At 35.2% G+C, this 22067-nt stretch overlaps 1 protein-coding gene across 2 annotated transcripts; it reads right to left on the reverse strand.

The window, feature by feature from the left end:
• Window positions 1-119: 119 nt before the first annotated feature.
• Window positions 120-21243, reverse strand: LOC140059848 (organic solute transporter subunit alpha-like). Of its 2 annotated transcripts, none has more exons than XM_072105797.1 (8): window positions 20990-21243; window positions 11264-11380; window positions 9631-9788; window positions 8805-8878; window positions 5712-5873; window positions 4297-4420; window positions 3289-3541; window positions 120-1964 (listed from the first exon to the last, which is right to left on the reverse strand). In XM_072105797.1, the coding sequence occupies exons 2-8, from the start codon at window positions 11331-11333 to the stop codon at window positions 1621-1623; spliced, it is 1185 nt and encodes a 394-aa protein (XP_071961898.1). In that variant the 5' UTR covers window positions 11334-11380; window positions 20990-21243; the 3' UTR covers window positions 120-1620. The 2 variants fall into 2 exon arrangements, with proteins under 2 accessions (XP_071961898.1, XP_071961899.1); XM_072105798.1 differs by lacking the exon at window positions 20990-21243 and adding an exon at window positions 13752-13981.
• Between the last annotated feature and the right edge of the window lie 824 nt (window positions 21244-22067).

Genomic DNA, 22067 nt, shown 5'->3' on the forward strand with positions numbered 1-22067 from the left:
TCTGCCATTATTTTTGTCAAAAAAATAATAAAGTGTCATAATAATAAACATCATGAGACACAAAATCAACTTTTTAAGAAGCAGGCAGTTGTTTGTTTTCATTTTTATTTGGAAAAAAAAAACAAATTATTTTGTCATAAATATACAATAGGAAGGTGGTTTACACATAAATATATTTGATATGCCTAAATGACTAAATACAGTAACATCTCCCATTAAATAGATTCTAGGAGAAACGCGATGTGAATTGTGTGCCATCGTGATATCATCCATGGTTGTCATTTTCGATATTTACAAGTCGACTATAAGATGTACACAGATAATTCTACTAATTTTCAGACACCGTCTGGTACGTAAATGGGGGATGTTACTGTGAGATATACTGTATATATAAAAAGAAGCTACGTTATGTTTTCCTAAAATGTAAAAACCGTGAGTAGAACAGTAAGCAGCCTGCCAAATTTTCTTATACATAACACCACATACCTTAACTTATACGTGGCACAACACTGATATTAAATAAGTTATGGTCGAAAATGTGCTGGTCGGCGCCCCGTACAAAAGAGCGCCACTTTTTTTTCTAAATTGAATAATACTTATGGACGGATTTAAACATCGAAGAACGCCGACAACATAATAATAACATTAAATACTAATATTGTATATTTCATAACATAAGTTATTCTTCGACCTGTCCCATTGATTCTGGTACTAAAACATTATGCAATGAAACGAAAATAAAGTTGGTTACTTTAGGAAAGAGTGATATTGCTTCCCTGGTTACTTCTCTAAATGGACCAAAGTTTTCAAAGCGGGTACATTTTATTTAAAAAAATTTGTTTTCATTTTTTTTTGGCACTACGTGATCTCAGGAGTGGTAGGCCTAATGATAATTTTACTTAAGTCACTTGGGTATATCACCCTCTACCGTAGTGAGTAAATATAATGAATATAAAAACCGATAGGACATAATAATTATAACATTAATGTCGGGAGTATTACGGCGCTTATATCCATTCATTTTACAAGATGATCAAACACTGCAGAAGTTCTTAAATTTAATACAAACATTATCGAAATACCACCGGTGCCGTACTTAGGTAAATAATTACGGTATTCATAATTAATAACTGCCCGGGAATGGAATGTTTTGTAATTAAATAAACATTATAATTTGCGTAGGATATAGGTAGGGCTACACGTTACGATTGGATTTTGGATCAATAAAATCATTTAGACTGCATGTGTTTTAAAATGTATTCGGGTTTTGGTGTGTCCCCATTTCGGAGAGACCAAGACCTAGACGACCTAAATTCTCACTGAAAGTATACGATGAAATGTCATAAATGTATTCATTTTAATTCAATTAAATCGTACCTTCAACACTGTATATACAAAATATAAATACAATACAAAAACTCAAGCGCTTCGTGTTCGATTATATATAAATAATATATGGATCATAAAAACGCATACAAAACATATTAAAAAAACTTAGGGCATAGTATAAAAAAAAGGTGAGGCTTCGGTTGCTTGTTCCGTTTATCAACCAATCACAGTACTCTCTTATAACTTTCAAGTTTCTGGGGGCGTAACATCTATGTGACGTCACCATAATGTTCAAATCTCTGTTGATCCATTTTCAAGATCTTTTGTCTGGTGATAACCATTAGTGCCCTTCCCATTCAGCTCTACGCCATTTAATACAATTTTACCCTCGTTAGAATTATTGTCCAGAGTTCTAGAGGATGTTTCGCTAGTGGTCAAGGATGTCATTACGTCCGTTTCGTCTCCCATAGCGATCTGTATGGCGGGATCCACTTTGTACGTTGAAGACAGCTGTGCGTAGTATCGTCTGCGTAATTGATCTTCCGGGTCAATATTTCCCTCTAAGCGCCGATACCATATTGTAGCCATGATGTTAAAAAAAAACATTTCCACTACCGTAAGCAGGTTATCGATATCTGTGAACGAACCACAAAAATAAAGTTAATTTACATCTATAAAAAATATTTCTTACAAAAAACGCCGCTCATCTCACGATAACTACCGTCTACATGCGTCTCAATATTTATTAGCAAATTAAAGTTTTCATAGACTCTCTTTTCCCAGACGTGCTTAGGGGCGTGCGTATGCGCATTCCGAGTTTTCAAATACCCATTTTTCCCGGCCGTAGTAAACTATAAGATCGCATGGTAACTGTTTCCGACTGCTTCCATTCTCTTGAATATAACTGCCTAAAAGGAGCGGCGGGATAAATCAAGTAGGCCTATATCAGTGAAATTAAAGCAGTACATTTACACGATAACCCCATCTACAAAATGATGTCAATGGGACCGGAAATATTGATTTAATGAGCGAAAAGTCTATGTTTGTTTACGATGATCATTGATTAGCATCTAGACAAACCCAGTTGAGAATGTGTAAACAAAAATGCGGTCTAAAGCTAATAAAACATTTTAAAAATTACTCGAAAATTGTGTCAAAATCAATGAGAACCTGTCGAGTGGAATCGTCTGAGAATTTCACTTCAAATACAACATGGCAACATCCGTATTTGTTATAATAAACTAATATTTATCTTATCATAATTACTATCTTCTCAATTAATTTCAGGTTCCATTTCATTTCATTCTTGCATGTGTCGAAAAGGATTTCCCCCAAACATCTCATTTAGTATACTAACGTAATAATTTGTCACCTTTTGTCATTGTTGGAATATGTCTTATCACAAACCTATAGGCCTATCATTACCGTATTTATTTCAATAAATGTCAGGCTCAGTTGAGTTTTTTATGAGGGCGTTTATTCGGGGGAGGCGTTTATTTTTTTAAAAATGTAATATGGCATAACATGATATGTATAATCAAATAAATACCCCCTAGATAAGAAATAAATAATTAATATCAGGAAGTGATGAAATACTGTAAAAAGTATATAAAATGTAGATCATGTCAATCAATGAATTCTAGCCTACTACAAATAGAATGTGTTGTAATGGAATAGTGTGTATTTAATGCATGTGGCGGGGCGTTTACTAAATTCGAGCAAATACAAAAAAAAAAACGCCCGGTGCGTTTATTTGAGGGGATTCTATTTATTCAATACGGGGCGTTTATTCGAATAAATAAGGTAATTGAACTTGGAAGGAATATGTAAATATTTGGATGTTGTTGTTGAAAATGATTAAGATGTCTTAATAGGCCTACTATAAAAGAAATTCATGATTATGGTATAAATATAAGCAGTGAACATTACGTAAGAAATAAGCATAAATACTTTACGTACAACTTCCTCGCATTCTTGCTGAAAACGGGTATCGACATGTTATAACATTGGCTGATAATAATATCGCTATTAGTATACTTTGAGTGGTGGTCAGCACAAGAGCCAACTGGACAGTGAAGAACTTTGGCGTAATCTTAAAATTCTTCAGCGGCTCTTTGCATAGTCTAAATAAAATAATGATTCCATTCAACGCAATCAGAGTTGATAATAAAGACGCTATTTGGAAGAAGATGAAAGGCTCGTGCAATCCTATCTGTTGAGAGATAAACCAAGACCACGTGTTAATTAATGTTCATTTAATTAAATTCACTACTAAAAGACACTTGAGTTTATGACTTACGACAAATAGGAGAAATTGATTTAACGCGTGTTTTACGGCATTTGGCATTTATTCCTGTTTTCCAAACAGTCGTATAATGAACAAGCCAAATGCCAAACCACTAACATTAACAATGGTTAATTTAGTTTGGTAAAGTGGGCAATTATATTAACGAAATAATAATTGAAATGAACTTTAATCAATCGATCGATTACATTGAACATTTTGCGTGTGATAAAATACAATGCAATATTGGACAGTCCAAATACTTTCGTCAACATCGACGTCAACATCGTCAAATTAAGTTTGTTTTACAAGTTAATTTGTATACCCCACAAGCTATATTGTCACCATAAAATACAATGAATTACTACTCTGTGGTTTTATTTCATGAGTTCTACGAACTGTTTTAAGAATTCTAGGCCTATATACGCAGATGTTTATACAGGCCCATGTCACGCGTGCACAAGCATTCCAATATGATATGGAACGCGCTATAATAAAGATGGTAACATAATAATGTAAATTGGTCTTAACAAGGTCTACAGAAAAAATTGTAGAAAAACACAGAAGAGAAGAAAATTATCATGGCAGACTACGACACCATATGTAGGAAGGTGTTCAATTGTCTGAGAAGGAGGTATACAATCTATGCAAATCTATGCAAATTTACGCTAATGAGTGATTACCTTTCCAGGTTTATACGATCCATTCGTCCAGAGCACTGTTGCAACAAACCACAGAATCGGTTTGAGAACGGCAACTTGTAAAACTGCTGCTTTTATTATACGGACTATTTGTAACAAATTACCCCTGTAAAACAAGTTAATATAGTTTTGATAAATTAGTACGATAAAATCCATGTATAGAAATATACAGCTTGATATAACTGTTGTGACCCGTTTACCAAATTGAGGAACTGGGTCAAAACTGATTCAGTGCTCGGGCTTTTTGAAACCAAAATGGCCCACAAAGCTTGTTACGAGAGTTTGTAACGAGTTTTCCTTAGAAAGTATTCGTGGTTTTACTGATAGATGCATGGGACGCTTATAAACAACGTCGAAGCTATTCTTCTCTTTGTGGAAAACTCTCCAGTCACGTGGCCAAACATTGTATTTCTTGTATAGAATTGTCATTAGGCCTAAGTGTTTGTTAAAGGTAGTGTGTAGTAGGGTACATAAAAGAAGAAATAGCTAGGATAGAGGTACTAAAGTTGGTACATCTTTGTGAATCAACCATTAAACCCAATGAGTAATCGTAATTAAGTTTTAGTATTCTGGGTGAAAGTTAAAATACAATTATACATTGACGATAGATAATTAACAATTATGTGAACGTGATATATATAGGAAAATTAAAGTTAATAGTACCAGTAGTATTGTACTATAGAGGCAATTTAATCTCTGCTGTCTTCTCCATATGGATGCTATCTCTATCTAAAATGATGGATGGATGTTCGATAATGTAACTAAACCTGATGATCTTTTGATCTGAATTTCGTTTCTTACGCTTGGTTCCCACTGAAGCGTGGTTCCCACTAGAACGCAACGCAACGTAACGCAGCGACGTATCGACGCAAAGTACTGTATTGCGTAATCACAAGTGGGAACCGACGATGCAACAGTGCTGCAAAAATCACAGGTTTGATTTCACGCAGGCGGGGGAAAACACAATTATTGGAAGGGAATGTTCTTACGTTGCGTAGGTTGCGTTACGTTGCGTCGCTAGTGAGAACCAAGCTTTAGACGCAACGCAAGGACGTAGACGCAACGCAAACGAGTTGACCAATGACAAGCGACAGTCGAATAAATCCATCGCTTGTGATTGGTCAAATACCTTACGTTGCGTCGTGGGAACCAAGCATTAATGAACAAATCCAAGTTTTTCTCGTAACCAGTACTTTTGGAAAGGGTGATAGGCAATCAATGGTACTAAAGAAACCCAGTAGACGTTCGAATGCTAATGCCAATTATGGTGGAATGGAAAGAGTGAAAATCAAAATGCATTAATGGTAGGCCTTACAGAAGAAACCCCAGACGACCTTTGAACTGTACAAGTTGTCAGTATCATCAAATACAACTAACAGTAAACAAATTAAACCTACTCTGTAATAGGAATTTTGGGTAGACAGCATGATGCGAAGATAAGTAAAGGTGGACTGCCAAGGGGTAGAATGCTGCCTTTAAGTAGACGCCTCATGTTGTCTCTCGTCTTGAAATAACCGGTAATTAGCATCACGAATTGTAGTAAACTCACTGAAAGATACCTAAAGTTTGCAAACAAAAATAAGTGTTATACAATTATATAGTATGCTAAAAAGAGTATAAGGCCTACAGGGGAAGGGAGGGGTGAGCAGGATGGTGTATAAGGGTGCTCTTTCGATCGGCGTAACGCAGAGGCCTGGAAGCGCGCCCGGGTGGAAGCCTCAGGCGCTTTTAGCCTTTTTCGACATAATTGAATGCCTGTCCTCTGGGCCCTGCTCATGGGCCCCCATAAACTGTGGGGACCCTGGGTTTAGCCACCAATGAGCGCTTATATCCGTTACGCCACTGCGGTCGAACGTCTTTAAGTTTTCGTTTTATTGTAGGATTAATGCATTGTAATTTATAGACACTGCCGACGGTTCTTGTCACGTTAGAATGAACAGAAGTCTCCCCCACCCCCTAAATTTGTCATTACTACGATTTCAAACCAAAATGTAGCACATTAAGTTAAGTTAAGTTCAGCATTTCGACATAAGAAAACCGCCTTTTTTTGTTGCGCGATAGGCCTAACCTTTTTGCAGTAAGCAATTAATTTCTTGTCTGATCTTGGACGATATCAATAAATTAGTCGATATCAATTACGTTGCTAATTACTTTGGTAGCTGACACTAATTACACGCTCAGTATCAACTTACAACATGTTACAACATTGTACAGTATGGTGGCAAATCAGGTTCCTTATTGGAAGTTCAATGTATACAGAGTTCAGTTATAACCAAAAAAATAATAAATCCGACTGTACAGTGCTTGACAATGTGTCCGGAATATAGGCTACCAACACGTTCACACGTAACGTTCATTTTATACGAATGTAAATTACAAGAAAAATATATAATTACTTTGGATGTTTCTAGAATAACGTTGTCCAGTCTATTTTTAATATACGGCATTTGAAAATTTAATATAATCACGGTTCGCGTTTAAATTATTTAAAACCTCGGGGTATTTGGGAATTGATTTCACACCGAAAGGATTGACCTGTAATGACCCACTGTTTATTTATTGCATCAGAAAATATAATATTCAAAAGCACTAAATAAATAAATAACTGAATTATAAGCAAAATCTCATGTGGTTTAGAGTCGGAATAATTTTGTTTCAAGATTTCAATATTGACAGGTCATAAAATATACAATTAGACTTAATGTATTTTTAATGGTTGTACAAACTAAATGATTTATTACTATATAGGTCCCATGTGAAACAAGTTTCTCAATTCGAAAGTGAAGGGCTGCAGATTTGGAAAACACGCGTTAAAACGCTGTAGAGTCGAAATGTCATTATCTGTACGCTCAGAAACACATCAGCATGCGCAGAATGACTATTAGACTCAATAGCCGTGAATCATGATGACATAATACTATTATGGATTGAAAACATTGATGGTATTAAGTAAATTATATAAAAATGGGACTTCTAGGATTTGGAGTGGTAGTACGTGGGTTACATGTACTATAGTAAGGCTATTCGGGAAACAGGCCTTTAAAGTAAAATGTGTAAAGGAAATTGGTCTTGATTGATGATATTAACCAAAATGGCTGTGTTACTCGAAACATTTCATTTTATTTACTTAATTAGTACTGTAGTGACTCCGTATCAAAAGAAAGTCTTTAAGGTTGTGTTTTAAACACTTTCACTCCATATATGGTTGGTTTTCAATTGATCATTGCAACAGTTAGTAGAGAGAAGTCATTAACTTTCGATGCATAAGATCGAACTCAAATTTCATTTTATTTACTTAATTAGTACTGTATAGTGGCTCCGTACAAAAACTAACAAAATAAAGTCTTTAAGATTATGTTTTAAACATACATTCACTCTGTATATGTTAATGAAAATTGTCAATTGATATTGCAACGGTTTTAGTAGAGAAGCAATTACCGGTAACTTTCGATGCATGGATCGAACTAAATCATAAAATAATATCATAATACTTTTATAATAATTCATAATTCCATTTTTCAAGTTTAATTTCAACTTTCCCAGTTTTTTGCAAGCTGGTCACTTCGCGAACAATACAGTAGAACCTCCTTTGGGACACCAATAATAATTAAACCATTTTTTAATTTTTTAAATTATTTTTATTTTATTCATTTCGGCAATAGACATGATGAACCTTACAAAACATAGAAATATAAATTATAAAAGTAGAAGACGAAGCCGAGGAGAGACAAACGCATTAAAAACGCTGTCACCGGTAGGATGAATCTTTCTAACACAGAAAATGACTAACTACATAGAAAATATACCATGGACCTATTAGTAGTATAGGTCCATGATTAAACGGAACGGAGCGGAAATATGCGTATGTTTTAACACACGGCGAAACCATATTCCAAAACCTATTAAGAAAACACTTTGCTGGGTCGCCCAGATGGTGTCCCTTTAATAGAGACATACGGTAGTCTGGAATATTTTCTAATTTAAAGTGTGACTCCTGTACAGCTTTTATTAACTATATTATAGGTTACAATATTTAATTTACTTTTTTAATAATGTGTAACAAAATGAAAGTATCTCATTCGATTTTTATTTTTTGTTTTGGTGAAGGAAACTCTATTATGTATTGTCCCCCAGAAAAAACATAATTCTTAATTCTTAATCCACTTTGACCAAAAATTGGATCGAAAAAAAATGTTTTACCTAAAAAACTGTAATTGAAAGTCAAATTGACTGCCAGTCATTGGTTTTTGGTTGAAATTAACCATTTATTTTGTCATTTTAGAAGTGGCAACATCAAATTTTTCCGGGTTTTTTTTCTACAGAAGTGATTAAAACTACAATATTATTAATATATTCAAAGTCTGATTTTATTAATCTTAATTTTTCATGTTTTAGGGGACAATATTATTATCTTTAACGAAACTGACAATAAGATCAATGGATTCAATCGTAAAATATCTTGGTAGAATAAAAACAACTATGGTTCTTACACTTGAGCAGAGAATCTTGCCACCAAAGATGCTCGAGGGACGTAGAGAGAAATCAAAGATGTTGTTGAGAATACCTGTAGAGAAAGAGACACGTTTAAGTCGTAATACTATCTTCGTAACAATAATTATAAGGCTTAGCATTACACAATTTATTCTCGTTTTGCTTCTAGCAAGTATACGTGTTTATAATATTGGACAGTTATTCAGATAAAATATGCTGATAAAAATCTAATACGGTATCAGTTTGCGATTGTTGTTCTATCATGTCAGCCAATGTAATTCATCAACAACATCACGTACCATTCTCATATCTTTCTTATATTCTAATTTATACGTAACTGTATTACAATTTGTTCCGTATTTTGATACAACGTTCATGTTTTTCACATGCTATCAGGAATTATTTAAAATTTGCTGTAAAACTCAGCTGACATTTATGTGACTTATGGATGTGCCTGGATACACATATAAATAAGCTATAGTTGACTCCAGGATTAATGCAGTTACCGCACCAAAACTGTATTCATAGTCTTATATTCACGTAGGAGGACGAGTGGCTAAAGAGACATTTTGAAGCGCGCGTGAAACAACGGCAAACCGATACAGATTTTTCTTTATACGCGCCTTTTGTCCCTTTGCGCCCATACTTATTCATCACTAATTATGAAATTAAGGCTCTGTCTACACTATCAAACTTTTTGTGACAAAAAAAATGTGATGTGCCCATATATGGACATGATGATGTCATATCACTACCATATCTGTTTTTGTCACATAAAGTTTGATAGTGTAAACAGAGCTTTCGAAGTATAAATGTCCAACTCACTGGATAGATACCCATTATGAAAGACAACTGGACTTTCCGACGACTGGCTATTTTTCTGCAAACGAAAACCTCTCCTTCCATGAAAACTACGAAAGTTATAATCGACAAAATAGTTGCTACTACCAAGGTTATTGTCGCGGCATAATTCCCGTCAATTGCTGTGAAAGAAGCAGAAAAAGATGATATAAATAGTTACCAATATTCATAACTTACCTGCATTTTATCATGTATGTTACTTAATACATAATCAACAGGTGGCTTCGAGAGACTATGACTCGGGTTTGTATAAAGGAACATTAGGCCAATATTTGTTCAGTCAAAGGCAAATTCCTTAATACAGACCTGATGTGTACCATAGGCCTACCTGTATCATAAAGTTGTCTATGATACAGGCGTCTATGGAACACATGTGATATTGTATCATGGAATTTGCCTATGATATTTGAAACATTTAGATACTAGAATCGGTTAGATGGTTTTAATAGAGACATTCTATTCTCGAAAAACCATGTACTGGTAAAGTTTGCGGCCAATCAACGCGGAAATAATTAGGACGCGAAAATTAAGGGCTCCAAAAACAAGCCGGGTTTCTGGATATATTTTACATAGAGAATATAAAAGTTTCTCTATTAAACAATCATGTTATTTTAGTCTATTTACAAGCCATGCATTACTAAATATACGAAGCTTCGCCAACAATAGTACATGTCAACATCAAAGTCAGAACAAATTTACACTGTCTATAGGACGAGTCAATACAAATTTCTTAAAAAGAAGTTAAAATCGATGGGTGGTGTACTTGATGGATTAGTAGAGACCGTTAAAAAAAAGAGTATCCACTATTGGAAAACTGGAGCCTATTTATGGCAATTCAAGTCCGCCAAAAGTCCTCTGCAATCCAAGGACTTGACTTGCCATACCTATGCCAACATAATTCGTAGGCCCTAGTTTCTACAGTCAATTGTGTTCGATAAAAGTGAACTCGGTCGTAGTAAATTCTATATACTGCAGGATATGGTCCATAATATTCAGTAGCTACGAGTACTTTAAAATACAATTTAAGTAGGAGGAAAAGGAGTAATTATTAATATTTATTAACCAAGTAATTCAATTTCGCTACTGTACTGTAACGGAAGATTATTGCTCTCCTTCAAACAGGGCTGAACTTCCTTTCGTGTTTTATCTATTTATGTCCAAGGAGGCTCATTGCAGTACTCTACTGATCTTAAGCTTGGTTCCCACTAGCGACACAACGTAACGCAACGTAAGTAAATGCCCTTCTAATAATTGTGTTTTCCCCCCGCCTGCGTGGATCAAACCTGCGATGTTTGCAGCACTATCGCGTCGTCGGTTCCCACTTGTGATTACGAAATACAGCACTTTGTGTCAAAACGTCGATGCGTTGCGTTACGTTACGTTGCGTTGCTAGTGGGAACCACTTTCTTTCGTGTTTTATCTATTCATGTCTTCATTCAATGAGGCTCATTAACAGTAACTCTGCTACGTAACGCAATTTACGCAACGTAAGAACATGTTCTTCAAATAATTGTGTTTGCCCCCGCTTAAATCTCGAAGCCACAACATTGAAAGTAGGCTAATGAAAAGGAGATAAGTAAAAACAAGATATACTTACCCTTAATAAGTTCTGACGTTGTTGGATCTTCAAACTGCAACGAGCAATTAAAGACGTCTTCGGATGCCATGTTGGAAGAAGTAACTGCAGCCTAGCGTGCAAATGAGGTCCCTTATTCTGAGGAATAAAGTGTGTACATTTTATAATAGTTTTCCTTTATACAAGTACACTCGCTCATTCTCATTTGCCGGTAATTAGACCTCGAGTCTCATAAATTCAGACTAACTGTTTGTGTTTACTGACATTACAGCACTGGATGCATTATGGTAAATACATATTTAACAAGCTGTTCTCTCTATGCGAAGCAACAGCCACTCACAGGGCACGCTTTAATAAGAAAACATCTTACACAATTGGAACGTCTTCTAGTCAAAGTTTCAAATGTAGACCGGGTATTCATCCGTCCTATACAATCCTACATGCGGGGGAAGTTTGTAATGGTGTCAGCCAGTCAATTGCGGACACGAAGAGTACACAGAAATAACCCAATATTAAACATATGGTGTTTAGTACTTAGAACAATACGGATTGATTGTATGTAAACATGATAGCCGTTTATAATTACCATACAACCAAAAAACTCATCCCCGTCGTACGTCTATCATATCATAAATTAATTCATTAATTGACCTTTGTATTGTAACAGGAATAAATCCATCAGCACGTTGCTTTAGATAAAGAATGTTAATTAGGTAATATATAAATGGTTTTGTGTTAAGCAAACAGTTGATGTGTGTATCGTGTCGTTTTTTGCGCATCGCGTTCGTTATTTCATTCGATTTGCGAAGGCCTTGGTGTGAGTTGGCATACGAGGGCATTTGGGAAGCTTCCACACTCGATTCCTCAAAAACATTGTTGGAGGATTCAAATAATGTGCAGGCCCTATGTTATAACAGATTGAGAGCTCCCACCAATGAGCGGTGGTACATGTTCACATCGTCTGATATTATCACGAATATAATACTGTACAACATATAAAGCTCTATCTACACTAACAAGTGTGATGTGCCCAAATATGGTAGTGATATGACATCATCATGTCCATATACGTTATGAGTATATCACATTTTTTGTCACATAAAATTTGATTTAGACAGAGCTCACCGCAGAGCTTAACGCGCGTTCAAAAGAAGATGGTTTTAACGCATCCCGAACGCTGTATGCAATGTAGAAATTATTTCTGCTTGGGCCTATACGATACATGAAAAAGATACAATTAAGGTTACGGAAGAATGATTACAATAACACATTTATAGGTCTAATAATAGTACAGTTAAGGAGGAAGCCTCGTGAATACATCCTCAAAATGAAAGCACTTTCTTACAAACATGATTAATTATAGACCTAATCACACACATTTCTTAATTGACAACATTCCGCGTGCAATTTGTATGTGGTAAAGTTTTTACGGGCAATTCTATAATCACAGAATGACGTTAAACAAGGCAAAGATTCACGAAACTATATAAATCATTTTAAAGCTACAGACGAAATAGCAGAAAAGCTTTGAATGTGGTGATTTCAAATTAATGGAAAATTTAAAAACATCTATATTGTATTTTTACATAATATTTCAACCTCGTGAATTAAAAAAGTCGACGACAGAACACTGTATGGTTTTATCTATCCATCTATTATTCCCCATCCATGCAACTGGATTAAGACAGTTATACAATCCCAAGGTTCAGAGTTCAAATCTTACATACAAGTGTTATTAGTTAGGGTTGTAACGACGCTTACCCCACTCCTTAAGCCTAAAATGATAAGGAATTTTACTTATCCATCCTGTAATGTAGTGTGTGTGTGTTTGTTGGAAGCCCTGTCTACACTATCAAACTAGTTTGACAAAAAAGTGTGATGTGCCCAAATATGGTAGTGATATGCTCAAATATGGTAGTGATATGACATCATCGTATCCATATATGGGCACATCGCATTTTTTTTTCACATTTTGTAGTGTAGACAGAGCTTTAGAATATTATTAAATTATCGTAAAATCATCGTTACCACTTCAAAGTATAATATGGTAAGTTAATCGTGATAAAAAAAAATTCGGGAAATTTCTAATGAACTTCAGTGAGTGCAATGTTAGTGACATGCCACAATCAATCAACAAGATAAACGGTCTACTACTCTGACACTTGTTAAAACAAATGTTACAGTCACGCGTCTTGTTACATTAGGGAATAAGCTTATTCTCTACGGACGGTTTAATGCCACATCAAATTCGCTCATCCTTGCAACAACACCTAACAACCTATACTGCGATTCCCTTGATTCTTGAAAAGGCTAATCTATGATGTGTCTATAAAATATAAGGCACCAATAACGTCCACTAATTCTCATCAAAGAAAGATTATAAACCAATTATACCTCATATTTCTTTATAATCTGGTACGGTAATTAAATTATAAAGTAATTAAAATATTTATATATATATATATATATTATAACCGAGTAGCCTATATAAAATTACAATTAGGCCTACCTATTTTCTATTCAATTTGAAGGTGTAACGGCGGAATTATGCTTTATGAAAGATAGCGGTTCAATTATTTTTGCTCAGCTAACTATAGTGACTATTGCGCCTGATCGTGGTATCTTTATATCCCCAATTTAATGACATCGTAAATGTATCAAAAAGAATGAATGTTTACTCTGGGCATATTATATGGTATGCCAAATGAAACTTTAATTGCTTGTTCGGCGGCTGATAGTATACATGCTATGTGTTTGCACAGACTACGATGCCCGTATAATGGGCATAGTTTTTTGTATAAAAGATTATATTTATTTAGTACTGAGAAATAGGGTGCCGCATTTTAATTTTTTTTTTTTCAATCTAATGAGTATGGTTTACAAATACGTGACGGCGAATTTTGTGCGATCATGATTGCATGATTGTAAGTAAATAGATATACAATGACTATGCAATGACGTGCCCTTTACTGGGATGTACCGTTATACGGTTACCCTCGTAGTATTACGTCAAAAAATTACCCTAAAAAAAGACCAAAGTAGGCAAACAAAATGTGCAACAGGATTTTGAAGTGGACTGTCTTTGAGCATTATACGACTTTTGACTTATATAATACAGTACATGGCGAGTGTAAATACGCGTGTTATCGGTATGTGGTTTTGGTTTATAAGTAGGCCTAAAGCCATGTTCTTATATTGTAATAAAGTACATTGAACATGCTGCCCTTTTACACACAATAATCGATAGATGAAAGGAAATTATAAACGGGACGGTTCAACTTATCGAATGACATGGACTAGATTGGAATGTGTTGACAGAACTATCTACATAATATTATAATAACTTTTGAGGCCTATTTGATATTAAAATTTGTTTAGAAGACTATGCATTTAGGCTTGCCTCTATAGTTATCAATGTCTTGTTATGTTGCTAGTATTCCATTCGGCGTTTCGATTTAATATACGTATGAAACGCCATGTGTGCCAAGTCGAGCCCCCGGTCAAGCCAGACAGGAGAAGCGTATTGGCTATGTTTATTCGTACACAAATCAATATTTAACCGTTTAAACATTATTATTTAGGCTAATGTATCACCGGTCTATTTAGATGTATTTTAGGTCTATACAAGCCTTAAAACATTGTTGGGTATCTTTGTCACAGTTTAACTGTGGCACTGTCCCTTTAATGGTATATCTATTACATAAATCTAAACAGTGTTATTATATGCAATTGCTCAACATATACAACACGTAACGTCATTTAATAAATAATAGTAACAGACGTAGATTATCCGAGTTATCAGACAAGAAACTTTCAATAGAATAATATTGAAGTGCAGTAGGTGAAGAAAACCGAACAATACAGTGTAAAGACAAAGAATGAACAATAAAATGAGAGAAATACTAGACAAAATGCAGGGAGCGACAGAGGGCGTGCTATTTAGGCCCAACATACAGATAACTCGAGATTTCCAAATAAGCTTTTGTGACGTCACCAATACCGAATTTCAATCAATAGATTATTAAAAATCAATAGGCGTGATCTGTTGGTTTAGCTTTTTGCCAAAAAATACACTTTTAGGCCTACATACAAACAGGCCTAACATTCAACATATGATATTCGGTCTGTGAACCTGGTACAAAATTGCAAAAAAATATAAAGAAATAAATAGATATGTACAAGGACTTCTCGATCAACATCACCGTTAAACGTTGCCCTTTAAATGTACTTACGATTCGATTTCAAACAAATACAAAAACATTGAATGCAGGTAAGAGGTGAATCCTAGATAATAGAAATTGAAGCAAGGACAGAAAAAAAAAACCAAGGACAAGAATTGTTTCCTGATTAGATTAGCCTCCTTGATTTGTGGTATAAGATTTATTTTTAATAGTTATGTGTTGTATAGATTAGACCACGAAGAAGTAGGCCTAATTCTTGGATGATATATACAATTAAAAACCAAGACGCGTGGTGCCACGTATATAACAGGGCTTTTCTTTAGATGGAGTAACGATCAATAGGCCTAATGCCTCCATACTGAATTACAATTTAATGGAGAAAACAGTTCAGAAACTAACTGTATCGAAAGACGTTAATACACTTGATTCAACAGGCTATACAATTTTGTAATTAATTAAATTTCAGGCCACAAGTACACGGACAGTATATAGAAATTAATATATGCGTGTCTGTAACGTTTCGTTCACAAAATATAAACAAAAAATAACTGTATAGTTTATACATGGAGGTATACCTCCATGGTTTATAGTACGCCAGTACGTTTGACCCAAACTTCATAGGAATTAAAATTATAATAAAATAAATTTAAATTGTAGTATCTTGGTCTACATGCCTATACCACGTACATCGAATGTGCGACTGTTTATCGGACGTTCACAAAAAAATTAACGAAAAATTATTTATAATAGTACGCCATACTTTTGACCTACCACCCCTCTTTACAATTAAAATTAATGAAGAAAATTTTATAAGAATTAAAATTATATTAAAATAAATCTAAATTGTTGGATTTAGCTTTAAATGCCAACTACCTCGAGCGTGACTGTCTAACGTACGGATGTTCACAAAAAAACTAACGAAAAATAATTTATAATAGTACGCCATACTTTTGACCTACCACCCTCTTCACAATAAAAACTAATGAAGCAAATTTCACGGGAATTTAAATTACAATAAAATACAATTAACAAAAGATAGTTTTCAAATGCAAACTTACGTTTGTTAAGTTTTGAGTCACTTCAGCTCAGATGTTTAGCAGGAATGGATAGTGGTGGTAGACCTCTGACCACTTTTATACCAGGATTCCATAATAAACAAACAATGTTGCGCAAAGTTAATAGCGGTACACTCGAACAGGTAGGTCGTAAAGAATCTTGAACAACCCCTTCAAACTTGTATGACGAACGATTATTGGTGAATAGCACGCGGCATTGTTTATGTGTACACTGCAAAACTTATGAGCCTTTTGATAATCTGACAAGTTGTATTATAAGCAAATTGTGGGGTTAGTAAGGGAAAGGTGTTAGCCCGTGTCAGGAACAGTTCTCTATAGCCAAATATTAAAGTATCCTCCGCGTGTTAAACTGCGTGAGGCACCAGTCTCCTCACCCACAGAGATTGAGTCCACGCGCGTGTGATAAGCCTAGATTAAGAGAAACGCAAGAAAAACTCTCCTCGAATTATATTAGGCCTATGCCAAAAATATATTTCTTTCTAAGAATATATTTATTATTTATGCTCATCATCAATGGCTGTCAGCCAAAAAAAGAATTTGGAAATTAAATTAAAATCTGGAAAACAACCAAACTGTTTTTTTTAAATTGTTGAATGTTAATGTGCTCTTTTTCCTACATACAGATTGACATAAGGCAGTTTATTGTATGCTTTCTGAATCAGCAGTTTTTAAAAAAAACGACTATAAATATAGACACAAACCCGGCCTGGTCGTCGTAAGCTTGGCTCCCACCATGGAGAAATAAGTTAACTTATTTCTCCATGCTCCCACTAAAGCCAATTAAGATAACGACGTACGACGAGTCGTCTCGTCGAGAGAACATTACACATGTTTAAAGTTCTCTCGACGTACGACCTAAAAAATACGCCCGATGCTATCTCAAGAGGACTCGTCTCGTCGGGATTCAACTCAGACAGCACCGACGAGTCAAGGAGTTTCGTCGGCCCTCGTCGGCCCTCGTCGTACAACTGAGTTGGCCTTAACGCAACGTCGTCAGCGCAACGCAGGTAAATTGGCCAAGTTAATCAATCGCAAGTGACAGTTTGGATGTCTGTCGCGTCATGATTGGTCAAATTTGCGGCGTCTTTACGTCTCTGCGTTGCGTCAGTAGGAACCTAGCTTTGGTGGGGGTTTGTTTGTAGGCCTAATGAGTAAGTTAGTTAGGCATATCACTGCTGGTCTATAATTTAATAAGGGCACTTCAGGAAAAGGGGGATTCGTTCGAACCTCACCCTGAGGCCAATACACCGTACCAATGTAATTAACTGATGATACATTTACACCTATAGTTAACCTCAAAGTCAAGTGAGTGTATTCAGAATCGAACAAACAAACGAAGAATCGCGTTCTCACACCTTTACGTAATTAAACCTGGTCACCATTTTAAACAAAAAATATACACAGCCTGACATGTTAACAGATTGATAAAAAGAAAGATTAACTCATTATTGAGATACGTTTAAAGTGAAAACATTGTCAGGGGTAAGTTATCCCATCTGGGCACGCTACAATGTTACATATAAAAAATGAGCAAAATGAACTTCACGTCCTATAAAAACACATTATATGATCCCAATTAACCCCAATCAGGGTGGAGACTGGCATCAAGAAGGATATAGTGCCTAAATAGATCCAATGATGGGGCTCGGTCAAAATGCCGGATTACCGGAACCGTACATCCTTTTCAACTTACGGTTTTTTTAATGGGTCTTTCACCTTTCTCCCCGCCGATTTCCAGTGCTGTATCTCCACATCTATTTCCGAAGTATACGGTTCTCGTTCGGCACTTGCAAATCAAATCGAACGTAAATGTTTCGTTTTCACGCGGCTACGTGCATGTCGATTATTGGCGCATAGCCGCATGGAGCGTCGTGGAAACGAAACATTGGCGTTCGAATTGATTTGCCGGCGGCGGACCGGAACCGTGCCGGAACAGTTATATTATGTATATATTACAGTGAGGCGCGATGTTTGAGCCCCATTTTAGTTACACAACTAACACTAGTAGAACTCCTTCTTTGGGACACCCATTTAAAGGAGACAGCTGTCCATCAAACAAACGAGAAACACTACAGTCAACCCGTAGTATGAAAAAGACATTTTGTGGGTCCCGATTATGTCCCCTTAATAGGGGTGGTATATAATATTGTATATCTCTTACGGGCTTCAATCATTGGTGTATAAATAAACATTGCATGATCTATTTAAACTTGGGTCTCAATAATATATATTGCCATCAAACACAACAAAATAGATAGTTTAGTATTTTATAGTGTTTACAGACACAAAGAATATGGAAAACCTGTAGAATGTACCAGGTCTCGATTGAGTATCGCATTCCTACACTAAAAAATTATCATTTCAGATAATAAATATTGTGTGGTGTGTTTTGGTGTCAATTAATCACTAGCGAGCGAAATGTGTTGACAATGTTAAAGCTATCATTCATCCTTATTACCGATAACTCAAGAAAGATAATGTAAACGATAGGTTACCTCCCAAGTTCGATTCCTGCTAAAGCCTGGAAGTTGCGCATCTTCGCTAAACGCGGAAAATTTGACCAAATACGAACGAAAACTCTCCCAATGTGGTAAGAACAGTGGTTTGTGATTGATCAATTATCTCGCATTCGCGCAGATACACACAGGACCACAGTGAGCTTTTTTTGAGATACAGTAATTTCTTGGTTGTGTGTGGACGAGAACTCTCCCAATGTGATAAGAACCGTCGTTTGTGATTGGTCAAGTCTGTCGCATTCGCGCAGATACATACACATTGCCTACCGAACACTGAGCCCTTTTTGCGATCATTTCTTGGTTGTATGTGGATGTGCGCTTTACAAAGTAACAAAATTCGTATTATCCTTAAAAGTAAAGGTCCTCTCTTTGGTTTCTGCAAATAAAACAGTAAGCCTCTGTGTAAAGGGAAAACGATTACCATGCAAAGTCACGTTATAATCACATAGGACAGGGTTTCGTTGTATTGTCAAGTAGCCTATATTGACTAAAAAGAACCGAATATCACTGTATTAAGCCCTGCATAGTACACAATAAAACGTATACATAGGTGATTATAATGAATGTGAAAACAATCGACGATGCCAAAGGTACCCGACACAACCACACACTAAAATGAATAAACACGAGTCAAATCTTGTCCACGATGATTTATACAGGAGATGGGGTGGGGGTGATGTTTAAAGTAACAGTTCAACAACTTATGATGAACATTGGTATGTTCAACAGGTTATAATGATTGTTTTCTTGTTAAAATGATTGTTAAATTAAAATAAGGCCGTGTGGCGCAGTGTATCGGACGTTCGACTACTGATCGAGGTTCAAATCTAACTTTCGCCGCATTGCATGATTGTATCCTTATAGGCAAGATACTTTACTTACGTTTGCCTCTCTCCATCTAGGTGTATAAATGGGAAACCGGTTAGATCAAGACACAACTTTGCGCTGATTACTAACTTCATTATGAGAGTATGTTTCTATACGTGTTTGATAAAAAAAATTAATAGGGCAATAAGGTAACGATGTTCAGCGCTTAGAGGTTTCACAACATTAGGCGCTATATCCAGGATATTATTATAATGAAACATAAAATTGAGCAAATGATATTGATTCTCGTCAGTAATTCCGTTATAGCCACAGTCGAATACTCAAGCCCTCAAATATACACATCGCGACTCATGCCGTACGTTATATGTATCTATTTTATGAGAACTGTTATGTTCATGTCAAATACACAACAGCAATGATGAAATCTAATATTCTATAAATAAACATCGTAAATATTTATGAATATCACGATATATTGTGTAGTTACTAGTTTTTATCTTCATCATAAAACTATTTATGATAGTAGAGAATGTGACTATTGAACCATGTAGAAAATAGACAACTAGGCCGCGCCTAGCACGGAGCCTAAAGATAAACGAAACACTGGTTTAAAATGCATTGAGATTCCCCGTGCACATTGCCGTGGCTGCTGCATTCGCGAGTTGCTATCACATGTGGTGTGGTGAAATAGATTATGCAAATGATGCCACATGGACATACTTGCTTTAAAACAAATGGATAAAACCCCGTGTTAATATTTCATAATCCATAATGGAAATTTTGATTTGTGTAGGCCTATTAATCGATATTTGATTTGCTATGGACATTTTGATAAGCCTCATAATGGAAACCAATAAGATTTATTCTTTACTCCATGTACACAATTTCAAAGATGTGAATAGTGGAATTTATGCGTTAATTTATGTGTTGTGCTTTGTTGTGTAGGTAATAAATATAAACAATAATGATTTTTCAAATGATTTTTTTAAAAATAATATTGCGTATTTTTTAAGTTGAAATGTAGGCCTAATTGTGTTGTTTTATACGGTACGAAATGGATTTTATCTTAAAATAAGGACATTAACCAAGCATATTCCCACAATAATAGTATTTCCTAAATAGGCCTACAGTAATACAATAACTCACCTTTGTTATGACATATGATGTCTATTAAGCGTTATCCAAGATGCTCCGAATTGTCAACTCGTCTAGAGGCTTAGCTTACAAGCTAGCTGAGCGATATTATAATAAACATAAACATATTTCGAACATATTGATACTGCTTTGGTATGTTCCTTAAAAAACAGTCACCACGACGACATATTGTGGTATACTGAATTGTGAGGTTCATTTATATTGGTAGAATATATTTTTGTCCCGTCCATTTCCTTTCAAAATAGCAATCGTTTGGAATAAAGCTTACGCTATAGGCTTTCTGTATAGAGTTCAGCGTTTCATAAAATGCAACGAACCGCGGAAAGTAATTAGCATTCACAGTTGGCGAAGCAGATACTGTGTTGGCTAATCAGTACTGACCGATCAAATTAATCATCGTCATCTATAGGCCTACGATTCCTCTTTTTTTTATTTATATTTAGACAACGGACACTAATATTTTATTTATGTAATTTCTAATTCTCTTTTTTGTGTAAATACGCCAATTCAGCACTTCTGCTGCTTTTGTATTTTAGATGTCATTGTTTTTTAATAAAGATACCGAGATATATAACAACCGTCACGAAGGCTTTTATTTGTTTGTTTTAAATTTCCTCCTTTGTTTACTAATTTACATAAGTGTGCTGATTTGTTTTTATAGTATCTTAAGTGTCAGTGACGCACGCTGATTTAAAAGCAAAAATAAATAAACATACATTTTTCTTACATAAAACAAATGAAATTGGAAAAGATTTCGTTCTAGCACTATAGGATAATCATCTTTGATAAATTAGTACTGTATTTAAAAAAATTCAATCAAATGACGTAACGATCAATAAAATCGTTGTATTGTCACGATGTTATTGCTCTTACTAATCATGACGTCATTTGATTGGACGTGTAAAAAAGGCAGCATAGATGGTTATACTATAGTTTTAGGAAAAAACTTCTTAGATTTCTTTTGTTTTATGTATGAGAAATATATTGTATCGTCCCAATGTAAACGGGCCTTAAGAGGAAGTAGTACGTCCCGCAACAAAAGCCGCATTTTAACGCGATGCTTTCCGAA

The sequence above is a fragment of the Antedon mediterranea genome, chromosome 10 (genome assembly GCF_964355755.1).
Source record: "Antedon mediterranea chromosome 10, ecAntMedi1.1, whole genome shotgun sequence".
NCBI classification, from domain to species: domain Eukaryota; kingdom Metazoa; phylum Echinodermata; class Crinoidea; order Comatulida; family Antedonidae; genus Antedon; species Antedon mediterranea.

Bases quoted from the DNA above. Each gene is read 5' to 3' on its own strand.
- LOC140059848 (XM_072105797.1), bottom strand. From the start codon at position 11,333: ATGGCATCCGAAGACGTCTTTAATTGCTCGTTGCAGTTTGAAGATCCA. The intron at 9,789-11,263 runs GTAAGTATATCT...CTTCTTTCACAG, and splicing joins AACGTCAGAACTTATTAAGG to CAATTGACGGGAATTATGCC. The intron at 1,965-3,288 runs GTACGTAAAGTA...GTTCGTTCACAG, and splicing joins AGCAAGAATGCGAGGAAGTT to ATATCGATAACCTGCTTACG.